We start from the raw sequence: 18,560 nt of genomic DNA, 5'->3' as shown, positions 1-18,560 counted from the left end.
TACTAAAGCTCAAAATACAAAAATGCTATGTCTTTACCTCTTTAGTGGGACTGACTTAAGAACGGATCCAAAGAACCACAGAAGTAAATCTGCTGTAATTCAAAAACTCAAATTCTTGTTACTCCCAAGCACTGCTTCGCTCAAGTTAACAATGGAAACAAAGTAGTACTAATGGGCAATGGAGAACATAAAAACAGATGGAGGTCATTTTGTCTCACCGATGATGGACCAGCAACAATATCTATGATAATAAATCATACCACACAAGAAAACTATTCCCAGTTACTGGTACCCAAAGATACACTGGTTTTCAAATCACAGGTATCTCTTCAGAGTGGAGTCTTAGGGGTGAATGAAAGATACTAATGACATTTTTTAATAAGAACAGAATACCATGAGCAACCTATATAGAGGGAGGAAAGCCAGTGCCGAGAGGGCATTAGGTGGAATACAGATTGGTTTGAACATAGGTTTCACAGAGGAGACTTATACAAGAATGGGCCAGAAGTGGCAAGGTGGGACCAGATTTTGGCAAACCTTAAAGGGATTTCAAAGACATGGGGAGTGATTAAGAAGTATGATCGCCCACCGCCCATGGGGACAATCACAACGCATACGCTCTTCTTGATCACGGGAACCAAAAGGAGTTTATTCCGCAAGTCTCAGACTTATATCGAGAACATCAGCCTATCAGAAAGTAGACTACTAGGAAAGTCAGCCTATCAAGGAACAGTCTCCAGGCAGATACCAGGATCGCCTCATGTACAAAAGCCAACCAGAGTTACTTCCTAAAACTTGTTTATGAGTGCAGCTATGTCTGGCAAGTTGCCAGGCGCCATCTTAGAGATCAGGCCAGGGTGCAGCTCTGGGCTCCTCAGAGCCCGCCCCTGACAAAGAAGGACTGACCCACAATCAAATGCATAGGCTAAGAATCTGTACAAGCACATGGTCTGGACTGAAGAAGACCACCAAGGACAATTAATATAGAATCTGGAACTGACCAATGGTGAAAGAAGGACAGCTTAAATTAGCATAGCAGTTGGGAAGGATGGGACAGATCCAAGGTAACTGACTTAGAAATGATTAGAAAATAAAAAGATTTAAAATGGATACAAGACGGTCAGAAAAGTTCACCAACAGTAAATTCAAAACAGCAACAGCAACAAAATAAAACCCCATTTCTGGGGATGTTCCATTTAGCAACTGAGCAACAGGGTCACTGCTTAGCCTGTTGCCTCATTCAAATATGTGTTTTTGAGCACTCTCTTGTCCAGCCTTTTACCGCCAAGGTTATGCCAACCTCCTACTACACGAACATGTTCTCAAACTGGTCACTAATCTTCATCTTACTTATATACTCTGCCTGCCTTCCTACACACTGTGCAGCTAAGTCACCCCTGCTACCTGTGCCCTAGACCCCACGCCTCTCGCCTACTAAAGGATCTTGTCCTATTCCATGCCTTTAGAGACCATCTCCACGGAAAGTTCTCCCAGAAGTTCTTATGTCCAAACTTCTATAACCAATTTAATATGTCTTCCCCTTCTCAGTTAATAATGGCAATTCCTTCCAGTTGCTCAGACTAAAAAACTTGGGAGTCATCCTTGATCCCTTTCTTCTACACCGTATATTCACAGGATCAGTAAAACTGTCAACTATGTTACATATCAAGCATCTGATCTCTTCTCACTGTGGAAGACCCTCCCTCACTGGGATTAATACAGTAGTCTTCTAACTCATCTGCCTGTTTCAAACTTGCTCTTACTCAACGTAGCAAAACATACACACACAAGAAAAATCAGTCAGATCATCCTCTACTTACAATGCTTCAATGTTCGTCATTTCACTCAGAGTACAAGCTGAAGGTCTAGGAGGCTCTCTGTGGTATGTGCCCAGTCACTTCTCTGATCTCTTCTCCTACCTCCTTCCTCCAGACACTGGCCTCTGATGGGAAGCCAAGCAAATCCTGCTTCAGAGGAACATGCTACTCTGTCTACAAAGTTCTCCCCACAGATATTCACTGGGCTTGCCCCCAGCCTTCCTCAACTCTCTAGTCAAATGATGCCTCAACAGTGAGGCCTTTCCTCATCCTCCTCATGAAATCACAAGCCCTCTCGCTCCAGTGTCCTCTGCCTCACCAACCTGTTTGAATTTTTCTCTATAGTGCTGACATGGGTTGAATATATCCTCCCCAAATTCGTGTCCTTTTCAGACCACAGAGTATTACCTTATTCAAAGTAGGGTCCTTGCAGATATACTCAAGTTAAAATGAGGTCATTAGGGTCCTAACACAGTAAGACTGGCCTCTTCATAAAGAGGAAGCAAACTTGGGACACAGACATGCAGGGACATGTCCATGTTAAGAGTGAGAGAGTCTGGAATAATGTTATCTACAAGCCAAGGAATGCCAAAGATTGTTCACTATTGCCAAAGCCACAAGAGAGCCACTGAACAGTCTCCTTCAGAGTCCTCAGAAGGAACCAACCCTGATGAACCTTGATTTTGGACTTCTGCTCGCAAGAACTCTGAGAATAAACTTGTGTTGTTTTAAACCACTAAGTTTGTCACTCTGTTATATTTAACACATACAGTATTTTCTTATTTGTTTACTGTGTAAGTCTTACCATAATGACTGGTTCATAATAGGCATTCAATAAACCTTTGCTGAGTGGATGACCAAATAATCTAGGCCTTCCTGGCTTGCTATTCTAAAAGCCTATGCAAAGATATCTCTTTGTTATTCTTCACTGCAATCACCACATGGTATCATTTAGGGCAGTGGACTGTCTAGAACTTTATTTCATCAGTTCTCCCTTAATTTTAGAGCTGGAAATGGTTACAGTAAAGCTCTATGGAAAGGGGAGAAACACAAAGCACAAGAGGCTATGAAAGAGACTATGCACAAGTGTGGGAATGAACAGGTCAACACTGCCATGATTATTTGCCTGCACACAGCTTGGTGCTGCTTACTAAGTATGACAGCCTCATCTCATCTTATTGCAAATTCTGTTCCTTCTCTTAAGCTGCTAGATCCCACTGAGCTTGAGGGTTTCTCCTAAAAGTACTGTCTATGACTATTACTTACTGCCCCATTTATTATACTCTATAAAAACTAACCATCTTAATTGCAATGTAGAATACTAATAAGCATTAACAGGGTTATTCCCATGAAGAGAGAAAGCAATACAGAGAATGTAGGAATGAGGAATTTTAAAGGGAGGAGGACAATGAGGAAAGAGACATTCACTTTTTAACTATATATATTTACTATACTACTCCTGCATTTACCCCCAATGCACATGCACTTATTTTTTAACATGGGAAAGCCTAAGGAGCAATTAAATCATCTTACAACATGTGCAGTGGAGCATGCCTGTAATCTCAGTGGCTTGGGAGGTTGAGGTAGGAGAATCGTAAGTTCAAAGTGATTTCGTAAGGGCCTAAGCAACTTAGCAAGACTCTGCCTCAAGAATACAAGTAATACCAAGAATACAAATAATCCAATCAACAAATGGGCTAAGGAAATGAACAGACACTTCACAGAAGATCTACAAGCAATCAACAGATATATGAAAAAATGTTCAACATCTCTAGTAATAAGAGAAATGCAAATCAAAACTATCCTAAGATTTCATTTCACCCCAATTAGAATGGTGATTATCAAGAACACAAGCAACAATAGGTGTTGGCGAGGATGTGGGGGAAAAAGGTACACTCATACATTGCTGGTGGGGTTGCAAATTAGTGCAGCCACTCTGGGAAGCAGTATGGAGATTCCTCAGAAAGCTTAGAATGGAACCACCATTTGACCCAGCTATCCCACTCCTTGGCCTATACCCAAAGGACTTAAAATCAGCATACTACAGAGATACAGCCACATCAATGTTCATTGCTGCTCAATTCACCATAGCCAGTTTGTGGAACCAACCTAGATGTCCTTCAACTGATGAATGGATAAAGAAACTGTGGCATATATATACAATGGAATATTACTCTGCCATAAAGAATGATAAAATTATGGTATTTGCAGGCAAATGGATGAAATTGGAGAATATCATGCTAAGTGAGATAAGCCAATCTCAAAAAACTAAAGGACGAATGATCTCGCTGATAAGCGGATGAGGACATACAATGGGGGGTGGGAGGGGTTAGCGTTAGGGTTAGGGTTAGGTTTAGGGTTAGGGTTAAGGAGGGTGGCAAGAATGGAGGAAGGAAGGGCTGTATAGAGGGAAAAGAGGGGTGGGAGGGGTGGGGGGGAAGGAAAAAAAATAATAGAATGAATCAAATAACATTACACTATGTAAATTTATGATTACACAAATGGTAAGCCTTGACTCCATGTACAAACAGAGAAACAACATGTATCCCATTTGTTTACAATAAAAAAAAATCAAATCATTTTAAAACATGTAAGATACTGTCATAGAAATTATTTTATATTTCTAGTGAGTTCTAAATGGAAAGACATTTTTCATGGGCTGGCATTTACTGATGGTCACACATAATGCTTCTATATCACTGATTATTTTCCTTCTTTTTTGTTTTATTCTTTCTGTACTATATACTTCATTCTTTATTACTCATATACTTGAAGAGAAGTGGTTAAAAGAACCTTAGAAAATACTATATTTCCTCTATTGCCCTCTTTTGAACCAGATGTTTTGCAGGCAAATCTTTCTTTGGTCTGTGAATTCTACCCTTCTTATGATCTCATACATTTAAAATTTCAGTGAATAAATCTCACTAGATTCAACAGTCAATTTAAGAGTAAAGAGAAATGGGACTATGTTACAATTACAGAGGAGTAAGAACTTCCAGAATGCCTTTGCATCTGAGGTTTGGCTACAGATAACAATGTATATTTCAAAAACCTAACTCACATAAAGAAATGATAAATATAGGAAAAGACAGATATGTTTAACTTGATTTAAGCAATACATATGTAAACATGTATCAAAACATCAGATGATACTCTTTTGTAATGGTTAATTTGAATTGTTAATTTGATTGGATTAAAAGATGCCTAAGATTAAGAAGCTTCTGGGTGTGTCAAGGAGAATGTGTCTAGGAATGACTGGCATGCAGAAATCTTAACTGAAGTGGAGACCCTCCCTAAATGTGGGCAGCACTGTCCAATAAGTTGGAGGCTTGGATGGAATAAAATTTGGAAGAACAAGGAAGCAGCAGCAGATGCAAGCTCAATTCTTCTTGAAGTGGTTCTTGATTCTGCTTTGATTGCCTGAGGACCTCAGATTCCAGCTCCTTCACAATGACTCTGCCAGTGATTCTCTAGGGGGTTTCTAGAAGCCTTCAGTCCTGGACGTGGGTAGCATCATTGATCCCTCTTGTTCCGAGGCTTCAGCATCTTGGACTGTGCAGCTACTGGTTCCTCCAGCTCTCCATTGAGGGACTATCCAACTTCTGGTTGGGTAAACCAATTTAATAAGTCCCCTTTTTATAATCAAACCTGCTGTTGGTTCTGTTCCTTTAGAGAACTCTGACTAATACACCTATTAGTATGCTCAATTTTTATTTTATGTATCAAGCTTCAAAAATGAATTTAAAACTTTATTAGAAGAAAAAAGAAATGGGGTAAATTATGGGATAATTCAATCTTAGTTACTCCACAGGTATTTTCTTCTTGGCACAGGAGACAAACAATGAATTGATGAAAAATGGTACAAAAGACTAACCAAATAAAGGGAAGGAATAATGAATCTATAAATTTTCCAAAGCTGTAAAAAAATGGTCTAAAACTTTTTCTTACAACGAATCACTTTTGTTTTAACAAGTTCCTGAATCTATATCTTTTTTTCTGTATTGAGTAAGCTCACCATTTCCAAATATAAAACAACTCTTCCCACAAAGCAGAAGATTCTGAAAAACAAACATGAACTTACAATACATGTAGCTAACTAAATTTATTTTTCTTAAAACTTCAATACCTGAAGACTTTTATTTAAAATACCTTCTACTATCTGAATTGACAATGTTTATCTTTTTGCTACCTTGAAGAAATTCATTTGGGTATCCTGACTCATGCTAGGTCTCAAGGCGAATAGCTTTCAATATTTAAAATATCACAGAAAACAACTAGTCAGAAAATCCACAAAGACACAGATTTGAACAAACTGTCAACCAAACTGACCTGACATTTACAGAACCCTTGACCTAACAACCACAGAATGCACATTCTTTGTAAGGCCATGGGGAATATTTGACAGAACACACTACACATTAGGCCATAAAACAAGTCTCAGTAAATGTAAAATAACTGAAGCCATTCAAAATATATTCTTCAATTACAACAGAACCAAATTAAAAATCAACAGCAGAAAGAAATTTGGGGAATCTTCAATATTTGGAAATTTAAAAATACATTTCAAAAAACCCCAAAGGTCAAAGAAATAATCAAAATTACATTGGCAAAATTTTAAACTGAAGAAAAATGGAAACACAGCATATCATAATTTATGATGTGCAGCTAAAGAACTGCTTGAGGGAAATGTATAGCTTTGAATGCTTATATTAGAAAAGAAAGGTTTCAAATGAAGAATCTAAGCTTCCACCTCAGGCAACAAAAGAGCAAATTAAATCCAAAATATGCAAAAGAAAAGGAATAATAATGATCAGAGCAGAAATTAATTAAATAAAAGAAAGATAATGAAGAAAATCAATAAAACTAAAAGCTAGGCTCTTAAAAAGAAAATCCATAAGCCTGTACCTAGTCGACCAAGAAAAAGAGAAGATACAAAATAACAAAATCAGGAATAAAAAAGGAACAGAACTAAAAAATATTTCAAGGGGATAAAAATTAGAATAATATCAATAAAATCGATCACTTAGATAAAATGAACAAATTCTTATAAAGATAAAAATTACTAGAACTAATTAAAGAAGAAATAGAAAAATCTGATTAGATCTATAAATAACAGGAAAAATTAAATTATTAAAAAGCTTCCCACAAAGAACCCAGGCCCAGATGGCCTCATTGATGAATTCTATCAAATATGCAAAGAAGAAATATTACTTGTCTTGAGGAGAAGGAAATTTCATGACTCATTCTATAAAGTCGACATTTCCCTCGTATCAAAACCAGATAAAGATGTCACAAGAAAGCCAAATGCCAATACCCCTCATAAACATATATATAAAAATCATTAACAAAATATTAACAAAGTGAATCAGGACAGAAGAAGAAGGATTTTATACCACAAGTAACTGGAATTTATGCCTGGAATACAGGGTTGACTTAACAACTGCAAAGCAATTAATGTAACATACTATATTAATAGAATAAAAATCATGTGATGATCTCAACAGATGCAGAAATGCATCTGACAAAACTCAACCCCCAATTATAATAAAACTGCCAACCAACTAGGAATGGAAGGAAACTTCTTCAAACTGACAAAAGAAATCTAGGAAGAGAACTCATATCATACTAATGGTAAAAGACAAAATACTCCCCATAAGATAAGGAACAAATCAAATATGTTCACTTTTATTGTGTTTCTTTTTGATATAGTTGGACAAAGTTCCAGCCATAATAATCAAACAAGATATTCAAGAGATGCAAGTCAGAAATGAAGAAGTAAAACTATTTTTACTTGGAGAAAATATGATCTTGTATGTAAAAGACCCATCTCTCAGTAATGTATAAAAAACAAACAAACAAACAACTTTAATAAGGTTGCAGGATGTAAGATCAATGAACAATCCAAGCCAGGCACAGTGGTGCACACTTATAATCCCAGCTACTTGGGAGGTTGAAAACAAGAGCATCATAAATCTGAGGCCAGCCTGGGCAACCCAGTGAGACCCAGGATCAAAATAAAAAATAAAAAGGACTGGGTATACTCAGTGGTAGAACATCCCTGAGTTCAATCCCCAGTGTATTTAAAAAAAAAAAAAAAAAAAGTACTGTATTTTCTATATTCTAATACCAAATAATCCAAAAAAAAAAAAAAAAACCCAATAATAGCATCAAAAAAAATAAAATACTCGGCAATAAATTTAACAGAAGTATGTGGCTTATACAGTAAAAACTATAAAACAGTATGGAGTGGGGCACAGTAGCACATGCCTATAATTCCCTGTTTCAAAATAAAAAATAAAAAAAGGCTGGGGACATAATTCACTGTTAGAGCATCCCTGGCTTCAATCCCCAGCATTGCCAAACAAATAAACAAAACACAAGTAGAGAAAGTAAATACAATTTAAATAAATGGAGAAACTTTCTTGTTCATGAATCAGAAAACTCAATATTGTTAAGATGACAATCCTCTCCCTTAATTATTCTACATATTTAATGCAAAACCTATCAAAATCCCAGAAAGCTTTTTTCTGTAAATTAAAAATGATCCTAAAATTTACATGGAAATACAAAGGATCTAGAGCAGCCAAAACAACTATAGAAAAGAACAAAGTTGGAAGATTTTAAAACTTGGAATCAAAACGGTATATTAATGAAAGACATGTAAATCAGCATAACAGAACTGAAGAATACAGAAATATAACACTTAAATTTATAGTCAGCAGATTTAAAAAATTAAAAAGTACCAAGACAATTCAATGGGAAAAGAAATCTTTTCAAAAAATGATATAGGGACATTCAATTAGCCCAAGGTAAAATAATGAACACAGATCCTTACTTTTTACCTTTTCACAAAAATTAGTGAAAAACCAGATATAAATAAAGAAACTAAAATGTTTGGAAGAAAACACAGGAGAAAAATCTTTGTGATTTGGCTTAGGCAAAAATTTCTTATACAGGACACCAAAACAACATTCCATTAAAGAAACAAAAAGATAAACTGCACTTAATAAAAATTGAGACCATCGCATTTCAAAACACACCATTTAAAGAGAGAGAGAAAAGCTATAGATGGGCAGAAAATATTTGTAAACCATATATCTGAAATTGGACTTGAATCCAAATATATAGAGAACTCTCTACATCTCTTCATCTCAAAAAATGTTCAAAAGATTTGAATCTAGGGGCTAGGGTTGTGGCTCTGTAATAGAGTGCTTGCCTCACATATGTGAGGCACTGAGTTTGATTTTCAGCACCACATAATAAATAAATATCTAATTAAATATAGATATTGTGTCCAAATACAACTAAAAATACGTATATAAAAAAGATTTGAATCCATATTTAACCTAAGAGGATATGCGAATGGCTAACAAGCACATAAAAATGATGAATATATTTAGTTTTCAAAGAACAGAAAATTAAAATCACAATGATATACCACAACACAGCCACTTCTAGTTAGTTTCAGTTAGTTATAACTGAAGAGACTTGATTATATGAGTGTTATCAAATATGTGAAGAAACTGGGACCCTCACATGTTGCTGGTGGGGATGAAAAATAATAATCAACTTTTGATATTTGGCTAGTTTAAAAAAGTTAAACTTCCAATATGGTTCAGCGATTCCACACCTACCCAATAAAAACAGAAACATACACACACTTATATGTAAATGTTCACAGTAGCCTCACTATCTGTAATATTCCAGATTCAATGTCCATCAGCTGGTGAGTGGATAAATAAAACAGGCCAAATCCATATAGCAGAAATATAATTCGGACATAAAAAGAAATGAACTATTAATATATACTACAATGTGGACAAATCTCAAAAATATGCTAAGATGCAGATGCTAGCCAGGTCGCATACCTGTAACCTCAGCAGCTCAGGAGGCTAAGGCAAGAGGATCTCTAGTTCAAAGCTAGCTTTAGCAAAAAGCAAGGTGCTAAGCAACTCAGTGAGATTCTGAATCTAAATAAAAATACAAAAAAAAAAAAAAAAAAAAAAAGAGAGAGAGAGAAGCAGATTCTAAAGATTATATAGAGTTATTTCATTTATATGAAATTTCCAGGAAAAGTCAATCTATACAGATAGAAGTAGTTGCTTAGGGTCAGGGTAGAAGCAAAAATTGACTATCAACAGACCTGGGAATGTTTGGGGATGAAAAAAATCATTCTTTGTTGTTGTTGTTCTAATTAGTTATACATGATAGTAGAATGCATTTTGACAGACGAGAAGAAAACATTCTTTAACTGGATGGTGGTGATGACTACTACAACTCTATACATTTACAAAAGATCACCAATGTTTCCTATAATTACACTACATGGTAGAAAATTTTACTTCAATAAAGCTATAAAAAACTGGCAATAAGTACAATTTATCTATGAGATTTGTGGAGATATACCACAGATAGTAGGGACTACTAGATGTTTCTATTACAGAATAATTAGAAAGGCTTAGACATCAAATCTTACCTTTAATATGCAAGAAAATACTAGAGGTTTCAAGGGTAAATAAATTATAAAAAAGATAAAAAGATAGTTCTTATATGAAAAATGGCTCCTAAAATAGAAAGAGAGAGAGAATATGAATTTTTTTTCTATTTTCAAAGACATCTAGGCTGACAATATTCTTAATCCCTGCTGAAACTTCATTCTCTATCTGAATAAAACTATTTTCCCTCTTCTGGCCAGAGAAGCAAGCGTTCCTTTTTTTTTTTTTTTTAAGTTTTATGCAGGCATGCATGAACCTACAAGACGGGACTAACTGTACCAAATTACACTTGCCACTTTTTCTGCATCAGCATATTTTTGGCCTTGGGCTTGCAATTTGAAAGGACAGGACCCAAACACTTTTATTACATTTAAGTGAGACTCCAAGCTGTTTCTAGGCTCCTCTTAACACATTTCAGCTGATTAGTGCCTATTTTAACAAAAGCCTAACATCCTTTCCAAAAATCTTAATTGGTTAAGAGCTTCTGCTGCTTGCCACAAGCAGTCACTTTAAGTCATTGATTAAAGCAGTTTGCACATCAGCACAATCTCAAATCAGTTTCCTTTTTCAACCAGCTGGGCTTAAGAAGCAATCTTGAAGACAGTCCAATTCAAGGAAAACCAAGTGCACTGCCCTGAATGATAATGATCTACCATGCAAGGAGGAATCACAGAATTTATAGGAGATAGGAAAAAACCAAACTGCCATGAGTAAGTACTTCAACTGCTTTCTGCCTCACAAATAATAGTCATGTGCAGTGAATGCAGGAGTCAACTCCAACAGCAAGCTGTATGGCACACCCCTTTCTCCTAAGCACCCATGAACTCCGCATCTCCAAGACAGCTGCTTATGAACACTGGCTACACTGATGGTGGGGTCAACACAAGCCAATGGCTCAGTAACTAAAATGCAGGCTTAAATGGATCTTGGCTCTGATGCAGGAAATGTGTTAATAAAAGCCATGTATTCAGCCAGAGGGAAAGATATCTTTTCCATTTTTAACATAAAAGGAGAAAACTTAGGTTTAAGGGAAGTCACTTTATTACATAGAATGAGAAAACTAAACACTGGGAGTGAACAGGATCACTCAAGGTATATATTACATATGGTCTTCTATTTACTGAGAACAGAAGTACCACTACATGTTTTCACTATCAGGTTACCATTGTCTCTCTAAAGTGATAGCCAGGTCACATTTTTCAAGAGTCATATCCTATAATTAAGATATTCTGATACACAGATTGGCAGAAACTTGAAAAGATTTTAGAAGCAGAATAAAAATGGATGAAAGTCTTTGAGGAGAACTGCTAAAAAAATGAAATACTTTAACAATGGTTATGTGTGTATGATGATCTTTGATTTCTGTATCGTGACCTTTTAATTTTTTTCTTTTCATTCTTACTCAATGATTTCATTTTAAATATTTGGCTGATGAGTTTTACTATATAAAATGTACAGTGATATGTGCCTTTATTGAAATGTACCCATCAGTGAAGAAATTTAAGCCACTAGAGGACAAGGACTAGCTCTCTGGAATTTGATCTAGTGTCTGCTACACATTTGCAAGAATCTATGCAAAGTCACCCTAACTATTCTGGACTTCAGTCCACCCACATGGAAGATGATCAAGACCCTAAGGACTACTGATATGTCTTTACCATGTCCAATACTAAGCACACACACACTCTCAGCAGGTATCCTTTAGGATTCCAAACAGACTGATTTTTGTGTTAAAATGAGACAACTTGTTTTGATAAACAGGCATAAAATAAGACTGCATCATCAAGTTCTGGGGTTTAAAAATTTTAAATGAGTCAAAAAGGAAGACAGTGAAGAATAAATGAAACTATATAAAGTACGGACCAAACCTCTGAATTCAGCAAAAATGTATTTTCTCCTTCACAACTAGATGCATTGGTGCTATTTTGGGAAAGGACTAAGAAAGTATACCAAACTGTTATAAAAAGAAAATAACACTTTTATAAGTCCAAATATGTTTAAAATTTTAGTCACTATATTTAGTAACTTCCTCTTAAGATGTTCAAGTTATTTGACAGAACTAATTTTTGCTTTTAATTGACCAGCTCTATGTATACAGAGATCACATTTTTGCTTTGTGTGAACAGAGCTATAGCAGATTATGTAATACATACCCAAGATTACATAAATCAGAATTGATCACAAAAATAAAACACACACACAGGAAATTTCCCATAGAGAACAATGATCAAGGATCCCATTTAGGGCTTGACTCAGAGCAGAAAATCACATTATCTATATGCGTAAACTGCTGTGCAAATGGGATAGTGCTGCTATATCATTTTTAAAAAAATGGAAAAGGTCTATTTTGTTTTAACATAATTTTATTACTAATTGTACCATTTTACCTTATGCTGGGAAACCGTGGAAAAGTGAATTTTAAGAAATTTGTTTTAAAATTAAAATATTTGTGATGAATGAAAAAAAGGGTGGATGAAGAAGAAGGCAAAAAGACTCAGGGATGAGATATGATACAAAGTGAAATGAAAGAAAAACTAGAGAAATTAAGTGCCTCAACAGCCACAAAAGAAATGGATCCAATCTTCTAATCAAATGGACAGGTGCACACTGCTACTCACTTGTACACAGATCTAATGTTAAATGGCAGCTGTTTGAGAGTCTGCAGCATTTCTACTTAGGATGTATTCCCAGGTTTTTTTTTTTTGTTTTTTTTTTTAAACCAGCCATACTCATGTGAATTCAATTTGGTGGAATGGAGTTCCGCTATCCTGTTACTATGCAGAAGCCTAATATAGACCCTATAATCTAAGTGGCAAAAACAAGGGGCATGAAAGAGAATCATCACATTATAAAATAAGCTATATCCCATCCTACTAGCTGTCTCCATATATCCATCTTTTCTGACAGGCTCTGAGAGCCTGTTTCAGTCACACAAGGAACATTCTAGCTATTTTACATAATTGTCCCATACTCAATGGGAATTTATAAATTCAGACATATCTCAATCACAGAGGAATTGCATGGAGGAGTAAAGAAATGTGGTTTTTCCTTCTCCTCCAATTTGCTGTCTATCTTTTGACTGTTTTAGCATTCTTCCTAAATAGGGAAGGGGCAAAGAGTTGGAAAACCATGGTGTTCCTCCTTGGCAGCTTTGCTGATGAGCTGGGTGAAGGAGCACTTTCAAACCAGTGGCTGAACTACACCTACGGAGGCTCTGAGAACTCTATGGAATCCACAACCAGGGATAACAGATCACAGATGATGGTGACATCACACTCATGAATAGCATGTACAGGGAAACAACTCAACATTCACAAATGATGGATGATTATTGTACACGAGCCATGGTCTCTATTGTAACTATGGTAGCAGAATGACAGGGCATATAGGGAGAAAAGAGGAAAGGGACAGGCAGAAGAAGGGCACCTGAAAGAACTTCAAAGACAGTTCACAGAAACACCAGCAGCCAGGAAGAACACATCGCCTGGGGTTCAGTGTGAGTTATCTCCTCTCTGCCGGTAAGGTTAGAACAAGAAACATTCCTCACACTGAAAACCAGAAGATAAGAAAATGTGTAGCTTCCCACTATAGACTGCTGACATCAGAAGGTGATATCACAATACTCTTGGTGTCACTATGCTATAGTTAGGCCTGACAGAAGGTAATCACACCCATACTTCAGGTGAAATGACCACGCTCTACCACAGGGTAAAATAATCTTACCAACTACTTACTGTTTGTTTAGCACAAGTTTGGCAACTGACTCAAAAAGCAGATTGTAGAAAAGGGAGGGGCTTCCCTTCCTGTTCCCAGACAGAGGCCTCTCACAGGGATAAAGGAGATTACACCAGGGAGGTTGCTTAAATTCTGCAGGGAGTGCTCTGTGGTAGGGAGGGAAGTGAGTCTTGGCTCATAAAGAGATGCCCAAGTGGAAGAACAAAAGCAGGACAAGCAATGAGGAGATAATATTTCTGGAGCTGGAAGAAAGAGAGGGAGAGATGAAAGAGAAACCTAGTGAGAGCCACAAAGCAGAACTAGTGGCTAACAAGCAGGTAGTCCCATTTTCTGACAGACTGGTGGGAAGTCTGGTTTTGTGATGTCACTGGAAAGCTCTGATTGACCAAGCCCTCGAAGGAGGTATAGAGGAACTTCCACTGCCACAACACTGGATATGTGCTAGGATTCAAAAGTCACATTCAACACGCAAGGGCAGTCTACTAACAAAGTTCTATCCACAGGCCCAAGGTTCCCAATACATGACCTTATAATGATTTGTTTAAAAGTAAACAAAAAGTTGTTAGGAAATGAGGGGAAAACAGTGTGGCTAAGCAGAGAAATCCAGTATGTGAAAGAAACGTGTTTGAATCCCTGTGTGGTTTTGGGGGAAGTCCATCTCTGCCAATCTTAGTTTCCATTGGTAAAATGGAGATGCTCCTACCTATTGTAACCTATAGGCCATCTGGTCCACTTACCCTTGCTATATTTACAAGACAGCTGCAAATCCCCAGTTCCCTGGCCTGGGGGAAACCATGTTTTCCTAAGGTTGTGTGAACTCCCAGGAATTTACTCTCTCAAGGTATTTTCAGATGCTGATCTCCTGCGTTCTCAGGGGTATTTTCTGCCCTGTCTGAAGTAATTCCGGACACCACGCTGCCTCTTCACCAACAAAGTACACAAACCCAGCATTCCCAGAGTTTTACTGACACTGGGTATTTGTGGGACTTGGGGACTTGCTGTGGAAGGCTGTGCCCATGTATAAACTGTCACTTCCTCTTCTCTCTCTTACATCTTCTCTTCACTCCTCCTCTCCTGAACCAGCTCCAGGTTTTCTACTTCTTAGTCAGACATACTTCTTTTTCCTCCAAAACCCTAGCATTGGCTGGCCACCAAGCCTGGGGACAGAGAACCATTCTCTACCCTAAGCACCATTCAAAGTATTTTCCCTGTACAAATCATACTCTCCTTTGGAAAATTCTGACACCAGCTATTAAAGCACTAACATTTTCTCTGCTTCCTCACATAACTGCAGGATTGCTCCCCAGAGTAAATGAAACAAAGAATATAATATAGTGCTAGCACAATGTCTTGCACATAGTAGACACAAAATAACTAGAGTCTACTATAACCACATAATGGTGTTCACAGTCAGATTTAATCCCTGAAAAGATAAAACAACCCAGGAGACCAACTGCTTCCAAAGGGAGGACATCGGACTTGGCAAGGTCCTTGCAATTAAAAGCTAAGAAGTTCTCAATCTTTCTTTAAAAACCCAATAATCATGACAGGTCCACTGACTTGTCTGCCACTTCTAAATACACAGTCACAACATGCAGCGAAACAGACTATAACCCAGGACCCATACTAAATCATACAAAGTCTATCATGATTACTCAAATCAGAAAAGAGGGAACTCCTCCTTTTACCAGTCCTTCTGAAAACTTAGAATTTTAGATTTCCCTCTTCTAGTTAGATGTTTTGTTTTGTGTTAAACCCAAAAGATTTTTTGCTGAATGGCAACTCATGGCAAGATAAAAAGCTCTTTCTCCATCTAAAAACACCAAATATACACAGCCCAATTAAGACTGCAGATGATGACGAAGCTGGTCTTCCTGGGAAATTCTCATGGGCTTGGCCTTTGGTATTCTTGCCAACAGGACTTGGCCTGGTAGACTGCTTGCTTTCTCTGAGGCCCAGCTGGTTATGATTGCCTTTGAGCAACAGCCCAGCAGGTCCAGTTATCTTGCCAGATTCCTAGACTGCAAGTAGTAAGGTGCCTTAGACCTAAGCTAGGTAGTAGTGTTAACAGGCACTGAAAGATCAGTTTCCCTCTAAAATGTCACCATGCTGGAAGAGGAAGGTCTGCGCACATGTGAACATAAATACACACCCAGAAGGCAGTTCACAGAGGCCTAACCCTGGGCATCTACAGTGAAGGCAATATACTGTACACAAACACCTGCAGGATTAACGACTGCCAGATGCAACTCTTCAAAGGGTAAATGAATAGGAACCTAAAGCAATCGTGAATGAACATTGGTCCCAGATCCTCCATCCATCTCTGACAGTTATATTGATATTAGCCCCAGTCTAAATGGAATTCTAGGTTATATCTGATAAGAAAAATGTGAGTATGTGGTCAACTTGAGAAGGATCAAATCTAGGGGTGGCAACAAGGTTTTTCTAGGAGTACAATAATGGGGCCTAAACTCAGGACTGGAACAAGAACTGTACCTCTAAAACAGGAAGATAAATCCTGTAAGCTCACTTACAAGACCTCAAAGAACTTCAATGAGATGGTACTAAATTGCACAGTTCTAGTTTCAAGTTTCCATAACAGGGAGACCTATAAATTAGTTCTATCTTTGAACAGACCCACGGAGGAAAATGCAGCATTTTCTTCCACATGCTCATAATGCTGCCTTCGTGAGCCCATAATAATGGACAATTGTAAAAACCTGCCAAAAAAGACAAAGGCGGGATAAAACATAACAACAAAAGACTACAATTATTAATCCAGACCTTAAATCTGTTAGCCTAATTATGTAGCTTTCCTTGAATGCCAAGCTGATGGCAAGGCGCTCACCTTCCTCAAAGCTGGCGTTCTTCTGTCTCACTAGAGCACGGAAGTTTTCAGCAGGATTCACACTTCCAACCTGAAACAGACCCACAGACAATAAACCTGCAGGTCACTTCTCTTTTTGGCAGTACCCAAGGCAACACAAGATGTTCTTGTGTGTAATAAGTGTGTTCTTAAAGACAAAGAGGAGGCCTTTTCTATCATTTTCATTCCCAGGGCTTTGCTAAAAGCTAATATATTCAAGTAGTCACACAGCTGCCCGACTCTTTTCACTAATCTTTCTTTATGCCAGATGACTTGTTTCTAGAGGGTCATCAGAAACAAGTCCAGCTTGAGGGCTTTATATGGTATAGGTACTACCTATACATTCTAAAACTCAACCAATAAGAAAAAGAAGGATGCTGTAGTATAGGGTCACAGGAAATATATTTGCTCCACTAAAATAATATAAGAAATGTCAGCTTAATGCTTGATTCACTGAACTGTCCCTTTTGGGGGACTGTTGTTGGTCCTTTAGCATTGAAGTTTTGGCAGAACACACATAAAAAAACTTTTACTCAAAATGTAAAAGCAGATTATCTATAAAGTCTACAATGGTAGGTGGGAAAGTCTGAAAGATGCAATACTCTGCCAAAATTCATGACACTTTCTAACTATATCTTTAATTTGCTGGTCCCAACCTTATTGGGCCACAGGGGAGAAAGCAATGGGGCTCCTATTAGTCTGGGAAACTTTAGCACAAAATGTACTTCTGTCTCCAGTTTGCTTTGGAATAGCACACAGAAAAGCTCTCAGAACAAATAAGATGATGCTTTTTTCCTACTATAAAATATTCAAAAAAAATCCAAATCACTTTTTAGACACTTGGATTTTTCTGAGAGCATTTCTGTTTGAGGTAGACACAAGTCAGGTCCTAGTGCTGAATATCCCTCCTAGTGTAATTTGCTAATAAAGGGAAGTTTTTAAGATCCATTTAATCAAAATAATGTCATTTAAAATAAGGCAATATTTTTAAGTTTCCAAAAATCTTCTCATTAAATAAAGCTCTCAAGTGTCAAAGAATACTTGATGTGGGGAAAGTCTAAACTTTTGAATCCTGTTCTTAAGTTGTGTACTAGAAAATAAATAGTAAAGTTATAGTAACTTAAATTTTATGTACTTAGTAAAACTGAAAAGTTTTACCTGCACTTATCCTATCATTTTGACTAAATGGAAAGCTGAAAATGAAGCCAACAAGAAAAAAATCTGTACAACATGTGCTGCTACTGAGGTATTCTATAATCTACCTATTATTTGGAGCTCTACATACTATACATTGCACAGTTAACTCTATAAGTAATTTCACTGACAATAATTACTTAAAGGAAGAAATGAAAATGTACGGGATGGGACTCTACAGCACACACACAGAGGAACAGAGAAAGTGGTATGTTAACTAACCAATGAAACTTGAAGTCATCTGCTCAAGTCCCTACCTTCCCAAAAAGGGGAGAACACTGGCAAGGCTCTGCTTACCTTTGTGACACTGCCTTCAGCCAGGTTGGAGACGCTGAAGGGGGTTTCCCCTTCCTCAGTCTTGCATTTCTTAGCAGTGGGACCCTCCTCATGGCTAGAAAAGAAAAGAAAAACAGTGTTTATTCCCCTTTAAAACAAAACACAAAACCCAGAAGT

General features: G+C 37.2%; 1 protein-coding gene across 2 annotated transcripts in view; it reads right to left on the bottom strand.

Annotated features, from left to right (window-relative positions):
* The window catches only part of Xrcc5 (X-ray repair cross complementing 5), an 89,002-nt gene that overhangs the window by 21,645 nt on the left and 48,797 nt on the right, over positions 1 to 18,560 (bottom strand). For both annotated transcript variants that reach the window (XM_047545802.1, XM_047545803.1), the window contains exons 15-16: positions 18,405 to 18,498; positions 16,896 to 16,965 (exon numbers count right to left, since the gene is read on the bottom strand). In XM_047545802.1, coding sequence (XP_047401758.1) covers positions 16,896 to 16,965; positions 18,405 to 18,498 — 164 coding nt within the window. The remainder of the gene's footprint in view (positions 1 to 16,895; positions 16,966 to 18,404; positions 18,499 to 18,560) is intronic.

This window comes from Sciurus carolinensis, chromosome 3 (assembly GCF_902686445.1).
Source record: "Sciurus carolinensis chromosome 3, mSciCar1.2, whole genome shotgun sequence".
In the NCBI taxonomy this organism is placed as follows: domain Eukaryota; kingdom Metazoa; phylum Chordata; class Mammalia; order Rodentia; family Sciuridae; genus Sciurus; species Sciurus carolinensis.
Note: the sequence above shows the minus strand (reverse complement) of the source record. Positions and strands in the feature narration are given on the sequence as shown.